The sequence below is a fragment of the Corythoichthys intestinalis genome, chromosome 1 (assembly GCF_030265065.1).
Source record: "Corythoichthys intestinalis isolate RoL2023-P3 chromosome 1, ASM3026506v1, whole genome shotgun sequence".
Lineage (NCBI taxonomy): Eukaryota > Metazoa > Chordata > Actinopteri > Syngnathiformes > Syngnathidae > Corythoichthys > Corythoichthys intestinalis.
The window spans coordinates 17,802,501-17,815,557 of NC_080395.1; the positions used below are offsets into that span (position 1 = coordinate 17,802,501).

General features: G+C 37.8%; 1 protein-coding gene across 9 annotated transcripts in view; it reads left to right on the top strand.

The window, feature by feature from the left end:
- Positions 1–13,057, top strand: part of LOC130921629 (A-kinase anchor protein 13) — a 276,582-nt gene that overhangs the window by 178,781 nt on the left and 84,744 nt on the right. For 5 of the 9 annotated variants that reach the window (XM_057845733.1, XM_057845759.1, XM_057845767.1 and 2 more), the window contains 3 exons: positions 3,717–3,894; positions 3,975–4,077; positions 8,125–8,250. In XM_057845733.1, coding sequence (XP_057701716.1) covers positions 3,717–3,894; positions 3,975–4,077; positions 8,125–8,250 — 407 coding nt within the window. The remainder of the gene's footprint in view (positions 1–3,716; positions 3,895–3,974; positions 4,078–8,124; positions 8,251–13,057) is intronic. The other 4 variants (XM_057845785.1, XM_057845803.1, XM_057845752.1 and 1 more) reach the window with 3 other exon arrangements.

The following is a 13,057-nucleotide window of genomic DNA, read 5'->3' on the forward strand; positions in this document are numbered from 1 at the left end:
TCGATCACACAAATCTATAGTTTTATGGTGCCGATTTCAAAAAAGAAGCATGTGATATTGTATGTAAAATATGAATAAGCAACAACGTGCATGGCAGGCCGCATGTCCTTGGCAATGATTTGTTTCTCGACAGTAGACAGCAATGGACCGATTATTAAGCCACGCCCCCTTGGAAAAGTAGAACCACCCAAGGCTCATGCTCTCAGTGACAGTGGCTGATTGAACGAACGATGTATAGATGATGGCGGGAGTTCAAATTTCTGAATTTGCAGTGCCACAACAGGCAAAATAAGTGTTTTTTTTTTTGTTTGTTTTTTACTGAAAATATTTGGCTTTGAAAAAGGTACCCAAAAAAATCCTCCTTCCAATCTTATACATGCTGTCTGAATCGCAGGTACCCCACATACAGCATTTAACCGTCGGGTTTTTGCAATGTCAAAGTTAGAAAAAAGATGTTTTAAGTCACTACCGCACAGTAGATTTCTATGCAACTCTAAAAGTCTTCCGGGTTTGTGTCAAGTTTTCTGATTTGGGGGCGTGACTTAGCGATACGTCCATTGACCTACATTTCAGTAATTGTTCATGAAGTCGTTGGGTGGTCTCCATGTCAGTCATCCCTTGCCATTTTCCTCATTCACTGCCATTAATCATGTCAGATGAATGGTTCAAATGGAATGGAAGTTAACGAGACCATGGATTAGCTGTGCATTTCCTTAAACTTTTAGTAAAAGGTGGTGCATGCTTTGAACGTTGAAGAAAGCTGATGAAGTCGTTGTAATATTAAGCTGAAGTGCTATAAAGTTGCTTGCTAAGCTATTAGGAAGCTTAAGTTAGCATTAGCACTGAGTAACGCGTGACTGCGCAACATTTACAGTTGTTTTAAACTGATCTTTTGTTGCTGAAGTAATACTATTGAGTCTGTTTCCTCAGCAGAAACATAGTGGACCATCCAGATTTCCCCCCGAAAGCGATTTAAAGTCCGGTGCGAATTTTTTTGTTCGGCATGATACATCTTTATTTTTTCTTCAAATAATGGGATTCAAAGACTGCAGAATATGGTTAGTCATGGCACCTGGTAATTCAGTTATATTTATATACGTCCTTTTGACTAACGTCGACCTGTATAATGGCCGTCCGATATATCGGGCTGATATATGGACTTTTTTCAAGATGGGCTATTGGCCAAAATATGGCCGATATAAGATTACTGTTATGGTCATTGTTTGGCTGATGATTTTTCTTATGAAGGTCGACCGATATATTGGCCGGCTTATATATCGGGCCAATATTTGGACTTTTTTCTAGATTGGCCGATATCAACCGATATACATCCGATATAATGGAATAACTGTTATGTTCAAATTGTGTTTTTGCACCATGTAGTGGCCAGTATTACAAAATTAGGTAGCAGAAGGAATATTTGACTTTTACTACATACATTTATATTAGTGCTGTCAAATGATTAAAAAATTTAATCTAGTTATTCATATGTCAACTGTGTGATTAATCATGATTAATCACATTTCCCTCGGGGTAAAAAAAATTAGGAAAATACGATTATTGGCTTAAAATTTGTTTTAAGATGAAATGTATGATGTGTGAATGAATTAATACTTGACCAAATAGAGTTTTAAAATTTTATATATACATATTTTTAACCAACTGCTCAGGCAAACTAGCTTGTTGACATTTTCAGATAACAGAGCAGACCTTTTCTTTTGAACAATGTGCCCTGTCAAAGAAAACAGTCTCTCGCAAGGAACGGTTGTGGCAGGTATGACCAGATACTTTTTTTGCAAGGTGGGGCAGCTTACTGTGGGCACCACTGTGCGCAGATCACCACTGTAGTGGACATAAGTCGATGTTGGCACTGCCTTGTACCTGTCTAGTGGTTTGTCATTGGTTGTTGTTGTTTGTTGTCATTTGATTTTCAAGGCCCTCGTCTTCGACTGTGATAATGGGTCTACACTCTGCAGTCTCTGGCTACCCAAGTAGCGATAGCAGTAATCAACCTACTTGTTGTCTTTTTGTTGACAAGTCCGAGTCCGCACGCTGCCAGTGTAGCTTGATGACTGCGGCTTGTTCCCGCAGTGTTAGCGTCATTGCTAACACTAGTGAAGATATGCTTTGCCCGAAGGTGGTACTTTAGGCTGGTTGAGCTTCGATCGAAGGACAGTTCATTACAGCAGTATGTGCACACAACTTTGGTTTTATCCAGATTTCCATTAGGCAGCTTTTTAAAATGGAATTTGCCATGAAGCAGTCCTGGGTCATCATCCTCACTCATCGTGGGTGGCTGCATTTTGTCCAGCATTGCCGCGTGGAGTATGTGAACATAAGCGTGTGGGACTACGGGAGGCAATTGCGTTTGTTTGTTTTTTAATGCGCTAATATTCCCAGATTAATAATGGTCGTTAACGCGTTATTGTTGACAGGCTTAATTTATATAATAGGTATTTACATTGCATTTAATAATCAACGTGCTTTAAAAAGAAAAAAAAGTATATCAGCCTCAAATGTCAGCTTACAAATTCGACTTTAGTCAGTGGCATTGGCTACGTGTTTTTTTTTTTTTTTTAAATAAATCTGTATCTACATCGGCCTTGAAAACTGACTATAAAAATATTGTTTCATTCAGTGAAAAACTGTTCCAGGTAGAGATGTCCGATCACGTCATTTTCAAAGTATCGGAATCGGCAAAAAAATATCGGCCATGCCTTTTTTAATATATATATATATATTTTTAATTAAATCGTTTTCTAATATAATCTGTTACACAATATGTTACACTTATCCAGAGTCTTTAGTTTAGGCTTAAGGTAGGGTTATCAAAATTATCCCAACAACGGCGGTAATTAATTTTTAAAAAATGTATCACGTTAAAATATTTAATGCAATTAATGCATGCACTGCACGACCAATTCACGCACTGTCGCGCTCCATCTGTAGTGGCGCCGTCTTGCCAACATAGAGAGCTAAAAAGCAGCGTTAAATGAGTAGAGTGAATTTTGGCAGTCTTTGGAGCCTTATTTTAAATGGCTAAAACCTTATAGTCTCTCTCCCTACAATTAGAAATATCATGGGAAGCAAGGTAGCAATTGATCTTTTTCTTAACACCTTGAATTATATCCCATCGCAGAGAAGATATATCAATTGGTAGCACTACGCACAGTCGTGGTTTCACTTGTCATGGTTCAACTTCCCATCATGCATTGGGCATGACCTTCAGTATCATTTACTGAAAGCTCAACAAATACACTAGATGGCAATATGTAGTCACAATATACAAAGTCACAAGTCTTTCTATCCGTGGATCCCTCTCACAGAAAGAATGTTAATAATGTAAATGCCATTTTGAGGATTTATTGTCATATTAAACAAATACAGTACTTATGTACTGTATGTTGAATGTGTATATTCGTCCGAGTTTTATTCATTTTTTTCTTAATGCATTGCCAAAATGTATATGATTGGGAAAAATTAACGGGAATGATTGGAATTGAATCGGAAGCAAAAAAAAAAGCAATCGGATCGGGAAATATCGGGATCGGCAGATACTCAAACTAAAACGATCGGGATCGGATCGGGAGGCAGAAAACATGATCGGAACAACCCTAGTTCTAGGCGAGCCTATCAATGCTGATGAAGTACAATAGATTGATGCTGGAGTTTGAAGTATAATCAAGCAGTAATAATCTTGCTCTGTGTCCACACAGCTACAGCCTGGAAGGCCTGAGTGGTGGCCAAGAAGAGGCACGGCGCCCTGCCAGTCAAGGCCCCCGCATCTTGGAACCTTCCAGAATGCTCCGGCACGACGTTGATGAGCGCGGCTCACTCGTGTCACTGACGGAGGAGCAAGAGGAAGCGGGACCACCGTGCGGCCTGGAAAAACAGGTCGGCGTCGTAAACGCACCCTCATTTGTCACATATGTCTGATTACGCGCGTCACTACCTCCAATCACTTGTCACTACAGCAGTCGAGACGCTATCGTCCCTTGAAGAACAACTGCCCGCCAATGACACTGCCGCTCACCAAGTCTGTATCCATGCTCGCCATCAGCCACAGAGACATTGATGGTAAGTGGTTGAAATACGGTAGTGAAAAACAGAAGGTGAAGACTGTCAATATCAAAGATTTGTTTGTGTGTGGCAGTCTCGTTTTGCAGGGAAAAAACAAACAAATAATTGAGATTTCACACCAAATCTTGTTAATAATGAGTAGATGAATCATGCTTTGAAGTGTGCAGGACTTTAATCAAAGGTATGAAATTCACATTTTTGTATACAGTGGTATCTCGAGATAGAAAATGTCGGTACACAAAAAAAAATTCTTTTCACGAAAGATTTTTCGAAGCTTTTTTCATTTCATGTTACGAAATAATTTTCATCATACGAAAGATACTAAGTACTGTAATTGAGAATTACCGCTCATTGCAATACAATGGCTGCCGAAATTACCTCTTCTAGCACTTCGCGTTTGCTATGAACTCGAGTAAACATGTGAAAACGCATAGACTTCACTATCAGTTGACGGGAAACGGAGCGCGGGACTGCTATTTTTTAAAATTTATTTACTATTTTGAAAAACATAAATGTCAAATATTTTCAAAACTAAAGCCGCTAGCCACCAAAAACTAAAACAGGCATCTCCTTTAGGCATACATGAGTGTCCATGAGTAGCGACATTAAAAATTCAAAGTCGTTCCCTAACAAAATCCTAATTAGTTGTTTTTTTTTTTAGCTTAAGTATACCAAAACTTAAAATTCCTATAAAATTGTCAGATTTTACGCTAGAACCACAAAAATCACCAAATGCATAGATAATCACCTAGATTTTCATAGCAATATTTAACATATCATGTAACTTTTTCCCCGAAACATTGACTTAGATGTTTTTATTTAGTGCAATTTTGACGTAACTTTTCAACAGCTAATAATTCACAAAGTTTTCAGATCAGAAAGCATGCAGAATCATCTTAGTTTTACTCGACAAAAGCAAATTATTTAGGTTGAATTCCGATGTCACTATTGTCTCAGCACATCTTGCCAGCTATCTGGCCCTTGCGGTTTTTAGATTAAAATGTTACATAAAATAAAATCTAAAAGCCCAAAATTTTTGTACGAACCCAGAAATGTCTAAATTAGGGCTGTCAAACGATTAAAATTTTTAATCGAGTTAATTACGGTTTAAAAATTAATTAATCGGAATTAATCGCAATTCAAACCATCTATAAAATATGCCATATTTTTCTGTAAATTATTGTTGGAATGGAAAGATAAGACACAAGACAGATATATACATTCAACATACGGTACATAAGTACTGTATTTGTTTATTAGAACAATAAATCAACAAGATGGCATTAACATTCTCTTAAAGCGATCCATGGATAGGAAGACTTGTAGTTCTTAAAAGATAAATGTTAGTACAAGTTATAGAAATTTTATATTAAAATCCCTCTTAATGTTTTCGTTTTATTAAAATTTGTAAAATTTTCAATCAAAAAATAAACTTGTAGCTCGCCATTGTTGATGTCAGTAATTACACCATGCTCACTTCCCAAACCCATAAAATCATTTGGACCCAAGCGCCAGCAAAGGGCGCCAAACACCAAAAAACAAGTAACAAGCAGACATTACACTGCTGTCATTTTAATCTGTTTGAGCGGGGCATGTGCGTTAATTGCGTCAAATATTTTAACGTGATTAATTAGAAAAATTAATTACCGCCCGTTAACGCGATAATTTTGACAGCCCTAGTCTAAATGAATAGTTTCTCGCCCCAAAAAATGGGCAGTTGGCTGAATATTACCTGATTATTTGAATGCAAAGTTACGCTATTGTTTATGGATAGAAAATCCAACATGGCGGCCATCACAAAACAAAGAACTTTTTGAGTTGAACTCTTGTAAATAAATGCGTAAATCCCGGAATTTCAATAGATATGGATGTAAAACAGTCTAGATTCTTGGTTAAAAGCCAAAAAATCAGCAATTATCATTCATTTTGCGTAAATATTTCAAGCTAAAGTTAGACTAAATTTCCCTATTGATTTAATTGTTTTCACGTTTCAAAGTGCATGCATTTTGCTATTTTATATAGTACCGTGATTTCCCCAATATAATGCACACTTTTTTCCCCCAAAATCAACTTGTAAAATTATGGGTGCGCATTATACACAGGTACAGGGATGGAGACAGAAATATATATGTAAGACAGTTTTTTTTTTTTTTTTTTTATTGACACGGCTATGTTGTGTTGAAGAAAATGTACGCGGCGATCCGTTGCCGACCATTACTGTACACGACGTCACCATTGTGTTTCGGTAATACTTCACTCTGATTGGGCGAATGATTTTGTCTGTGTTAAATTCTGCTTTTTTCACTCTTCATAAAGCACAGAATTTAGTTTCTTGAACTCATTTCAGTCAACGTTTATTGCAACTCGGCAACTCGGACCATAACAACGTAACACAACACAGACTTCCTGTGTCCGTCAACTATATCTGTCTCTCGGGAAACTCAAACCCAAATAACAATAGTTCCTCTTGTTACAGTAGCGATGCGCTCGTTCCGATTTCGGACTTTAGTCCTCACTTTTATTTTACCGTATCGATCCATTGAAGAAACGTTTATTCATCTTGATGAAACGAGCAAGTTATACAGCATCCTTTAAAAGAAAAGTCATATCTGTTTTGTTTTCTCCTGGATTCTGTTCAGTTGGAGAAGTTGTCAAATCATATGATTACCGTACATATTGTCAGTTTACAGTAATGTCTTGAACTAACTATGCTATGCTTGTGCTGTGTTTCACCAGTCAGTAAAATGACATTTCTGTATCTGTACACAAGCTCTGTTTTCTTGTATTCTTCTATTTATTGGTGCTAAAATTTGGGGTGCGCGTTTTAAACGGGGGCGCCTTATATTCGGGGAAATACGGTAATTACCTTGACCTCTCAACCAAATCACTCTTGAAAGACTCCTGCCCGCTTGTATTTACTAAAACCTTCGTACTGTTTCCGTTTCAACCTAAATCCGGCATTAGAACGTAGCCTGTGTTTGACTTTATCGCATTGAAAGCTTCCAAGGCGATCTGCCTGGCCAGGCCACCTACGGGAAGCTATGACGCAATGTCTGTAAGAGCTGTCTCGTCAACTAATTGTAATGTCGATGTGATCTGTAGAACGAGCTGGAACCTAACAAACTAGTTATACTTTAGCACCACTAGGGGGCGACAAAGCTTAACAAACTAGAAACTGCAATTTCTGGAGCAATTACATCTGGTCTTTGCCGTGTGGAGATACAGATCTTAGCCCCGCCCAGGTTGGTATGGGGACAATTCAGCGACAATATCAGGTCACTTCCTGTTGATTTGGGCACATTTGGGGGGCGTGGCCTGGTTATATCAGGTCATTTGGGAACATTTGGGGGGTGTGGCCTGGTAATATCAGGTCATTTGGAGGCGTGTCCTATTGATATCTGGTCATTTTCTGTTGATTTGGGGACATTGTTTTTTTTTTTTGCCATTGAAAATGAATGGGAAAAAATAAAGACATGCAATCAAAGGACTTGACAGCAAACTTAATGTAAATTATTAATGTAGCATACAGTTTTGAACGAATTACACAATTTACATGGATAACACGATTAATTATATTTAAAAAATCGCGATACGAAAGCCACTCCGGAACGACATAATTTCTTATCTTGAGATACCACTGTACTTAAAATACATTTTTTAAATGGTATAGTATATTGTTTTCATGCTTTGCTCTGAAATGACAGTGCACTTCAGGTTGTGTGTGCTTTGTCAGATACCGAAATAAGCTAACAGACGAGCCAACATGCCTCCCTTTTTTTTTTTTTTTTTGTGGCATGACAACCAAAGCAAGCAGCTAATAGTCCTTGGAGTAAGATAAACCAACGGCTAGGATTTGACAAATTTGTTTTTATTATGTTTCAATCCTAATATGAATAAATTACAGGGGCTCGCCTAACAGATTACAAGGCATCCACTGTAGTTTAAGCTCGCCACGTTTCTGTCAAAATATGTCACACATCGTGACAGAAAAGCTGTTTATTTTTCTTGCTGTGGTTCTTCTTTTCCCACCTGCTACCTTATCAGTGGTGGGACGCCTGCGGCGGAGGAGGCGGATTTCCTTCTCCTTCAGCCTCTCCCCCATCCTCACTAAATCTAAGTCTCACTCCCTTTACGGTGACTCGTCCACTAGCGACGATGACGATAACTTCAGTAAGTATTTGCTGTAGCCGAGGTCGTCGGGATGTGTGACGTCACCCTTAGACACCCTGCAGTTCCTTGTGTTCACAGCAGGGGTGGGCAAATAAATTATAGACAATGGGGCAGTTAGGTCTTGGTAATACAATATTTTGCTTTAATATCAATCAAATATGTGTCAATTGATTTTGAACTAGGGCTGAGTGATATGGCCTTAAGTACGTATCATGGTAAATTGAGCAGATTTACCTCGATAACGATAAGTGACGATAAATTCGCCCAAGCGGACTGTAATATTATTTGAAAATCTGAATCAATGCATGAAATACAAATTAACCCTTTGTTGTTGATTAATTTACCAGATTTCTATTTAACAATTGTACATGCAGTATAAACACTAAGTATTTAAAAATTTCTTGTAAACAATAAGAATTCAAGTACAAACATTTATAACAGCTTGTATGACTTGAAGAATGTACAACATTATAAAAATCAATATGATAACTGTGCAAACATGTCATTTTAACACAAATGACTTACAGCTTGAATAGTACACTTCAGACAACTTATTGTTAATGGCTGTTGTGACATAATTCCTCAACACAAGTGTTTACTTTAAGGTTTCAGGTTTTTTTCCATCCAGAGCATTTTTTAAATACATGCACGCACACATGCACCCCCCACACAGACACAACCACATTAAAGCTACATTGCTCTTATGCCAATTAAACATTTAAGATTTTATGATGACAGTAATGACACAGAATAAAGCAAGCACATACAGAAAAATAGCTGTGGCCATTAAACGGTCATTTTATAGGCTTCACTGTTGGATTACACTTTATGCTGAATGCTTTACCATCATAAACGTTATCAGAGAACTCACACACACACACACAGATACAAAATAGAGCGACATACTGATAGCTAGATGCAGGCCGTGCCCAATCCACTCATTAAGTTGGGCCGTTTCGACAAGGTTAAAGCCACTATCCGACTCCATCACGTTCATTTGTAGCGTTAACCTGTGCCTGGCTACCAGTAGAAAGCACTGGAAGCACCCTCTCCTAAAATTATGAGAACCAGAGAGGACAGGGGATGAAAGCCCTTCTGGAGGCCGCCAAGAGTCTACTTAATGTCGGGTGAAAGTTTGGCGTAGCTCCATTAAGCCCGACTCCATCACGTTGGCTTGTAGCGTTAGCCGCTAGCGTTAGCCTTCTGTTGGTTTAGTTTCCTGATAACCACGTGACTTCGTACGTAAGCTCACTGACTGCTTTCTTAAAGGGGAATGAACATAGCCGAACAACATATATTTTCTTGTTTTATCAAGTTACCGAATTTACCGACATGGTCAAAATTACGTCGGTCATCGTGAAGAATTTCGGTAAGGGCAAATTTTCGGTATACCGCGCGGCTCTATTTTGAACTATGTTCGTATGTGGGTTCAACATATTAATACTTTATAATATTAATAATATTATATTAATTAATAAGTGTTAATAACTGTATAATATAATAAAAACTTTTCGTAAAAAGAATTTGATTACACTTAATTTGACAGCGGGTTCAAAAAACCGTCTTAATTATGACAAGATTCGGTGATAAGCATTTATGAATGCTTATGACAGGTGTCAGTAAGTGTCATTCGGCAAATAATGTAACTTTTCCATTTATTGCCAGTCCACATTTGACATCCATTCAAAAGTCACATAATTTGCCGGATGACATCTGTCATAAGCATCTACTTCTCACCACAGTGTCATGTCATAATTTAGCGTTTAAGAAGACACTCACTGTTAGCATAGTGTTCGCGTTAGCATTTAATGCGAACGCTATGCTAATGCTACAAGTTAGTTTAGTGTATGATGATCACTCAGCACAAACCTTTAAATGCTAATGCAACATGATATAGCCAGGATAAGAAAACTAAACTTACCAAGCAGCACATGATGCGTTTCACAAAAGGAGCCTGGAATGGGCACACACTTAAGACTGTGAGTGGGGCAGGGGGTCGGAGGGAGGTGCAGCACATCACATGAGTGACATGACCAAACACTGCTAAAATACATGCTAACTACACATACGATAAGAAAATATCATGCATTGTGAACTTATCACAGAATCTGTGGCGAATTTTTGTGTCGTTCTCGTCTCGTCAGACGACAACTGGCATCCATCTCGTTATATATTAGTCTCCGAAGTTTTTTTTAGCAAAGTTTTTAGCTTGTCATCGTGACGTCAATTCTTCGTTGACGAAATACTTTTGTTATCGTCATCGTTGACGAAAACACTGATAAATATGTATACATTTTTAACTTTATTATTCAACATTTAAAAAACATCTGCTTGTTTTAAAAGTCAAACATGGCCCTTTGAAGCACAAAAGTTTGCCCACCCCTGACCTGCCATGTGAAAGAAATTGTCCTTTTTCCCGTTGACATGGGACTATTTTAAAGAATTCCCCTTGCACTAAAGTGTACCAAAGCCTAGGAACGGTCGGTCTGCTAAGGTAGAGGAAGAGCTAAAATATACATGAAAAATGAATTATGAATTTCAACCCCAAAAAAATGCACCTCGTGCTTTATGGTGTCTATTTTGATAGAAGTCCGCTGGTAGTTCAGCAGTCTACTTTTTAGTGCAGCTCAGCAAAATGATCATCTTGATTCCCGCAAAGTTTGTCACTTTGGATGTTTAACGTGACGGGAAGGACCCGGTATTAAAATCAGAAGAAGAGCGTTTGCATATTCAAGTGATTGGTTACCGTGCATACTCGCGCATAGGTTGCTCCCAGAGTGTGACTTTAAAAAAAGTAGGTATTTTATTTTAAATATTGGCATTTTAGGTCGACCTTCGTATTGGTCGCACCACAATATGGGAGATTTTTTGACCAATTTTCGATACAAATATGACTGAAACAAATAAAACTGGGTACATTTTATTACTGTTTGACTGTATTTTTATTTAGTAACAACAAAAATACATATTAACAACAAAGCACACAACACAAAAAGTGCCAATGTGGTAAATATATTAAGTTCTTTTTTTTTCTTAATCTCATAGCTGTTTTACGGTAACTCTTCCTCATCATCATGGATGGAAGCCGTCAAATTCCTCTTCATCGTGACTATCACTTTTAAACATTTTTCTCATCTCCTTTTTGAGCGCTCCTAGAGCACCCTCTTGAGGTTGCGCGGCGACATTGTAGAGAAAGCCAAGATGGCTACATGACGTACGCAGTTGCAGCTACTGCCGTGATGTTTGTGTTTATTTCTTCCTTGGGCAAATTTTGTTCGAAAGTACTGTTTTTCTAAAGTACAGTGCATATTTTGGTTGACGTACAATATGTTGTATTTTTTCTATTAGACATTTGTAGATTATTTTAAGCGTAACTTGTCTATATAGTTAGCGTACGAAGCTAATGCTAAGTTGTATTCTTTTTCAGTTATACGATGGTCTAAATTCGGCACTAGTCTTAGCAAGGGCAGCGTATCGGGCCTAAAGGTGGCACCCATATTTTTGGCCGAAAATTTTGGTTAAAAAAAAAACGTGACCAATACGCGAGCATATACAGTATTCTTTTTTACCTAGTATCTGAACACTGCCTGTAGCGCTTATTAAGTCATTATTTAGCAGCCCTTAATGGCAGCGAGCCTGAACGGCGTCGTCTTTTGTCAGCTTTTGGCCTTTGGCCACCGAGTGCCTCATCAGTGTAAAAGTGCTTTTTATTTTGTCTGTCCCCTGCGACTTAGAAACTTAAACACCTTGATCACAAGCATTAAAGCAGACGCTCAGGGGAGTAGAGGACATGGATTATTCTATTTCCTACCTTGCATTTTGGAGCCAGGACTCCTCGAAGTTTAACTGCACAGGGCAAGTATTCCTGGCTGAAAATGAAGACCACGTGTGCGAAACAGACCTTGCCATTTTTGGGAGAAGTGATAACCACATTAACTCGGTCACTGCCATTCATCGATCGACATCCGTACCATTTGAACTGACGGGGTTGTCGTGAATAAAATCTTTAAAATGATCATTGGCAACATGGTTTCTCCAGTGATAGCCCCGATTTGTTTAAGTAGAGTGGCGTTGTAATTAGGGCTGTCAAACGATTAAATTTTTTAATCGAGTTAGTTACAGCTTAAAAATTAATTACTCGTAATTAATCGCAATTCAAACCATCTATAAAATATGCCATATTTTTCTGTAAATTAGTGTTGGAATGGAAAGATAAGACACAAGATGGATATATACATTCAACATGCGGTACATAAGTACTGTGTTTGTTTATTATAACAATAAATCAACAAAATGGCATTAACATTATTAACATTCTGTTAAAGCGATCCATGGATAGAAAGACTTGTAGTTCTTAAAAGATAAATGTTAGTACAAGTTTTAGAAATTTTATATTAAACCCCTCTTAATGTGTTCGTTTGAATAAAATTTGTAAAATTTTCAATCAAAAAATAAACTAGTAGTTCACCATTGTTGATGTCAATAATTACACAATGCTCATGTGGTGCTGAAACCCATAAAATCAGTCGCACCAAGCGCCAGCAGAGGGCGACAAAACACCAAAAAACACAAGTAACTAGTGGACATTACACTGTGCTTTCATTTTAATCTGTTTGAGCAGGGCATGTGCGTTAAATGCGTCAAATATTTTAACGTGATTAATTTAAAAAATGTATTACCGCCCGTTAACACGATACTTTTGACAGACCTAGTTGTAATGGTTTGTTTTGAAAGTGCTTGCATTTAGTTGTATTTTTGGGAGGGGATACACTGCCCTCTAGTGGCAACAGTGACTATGACATAACTC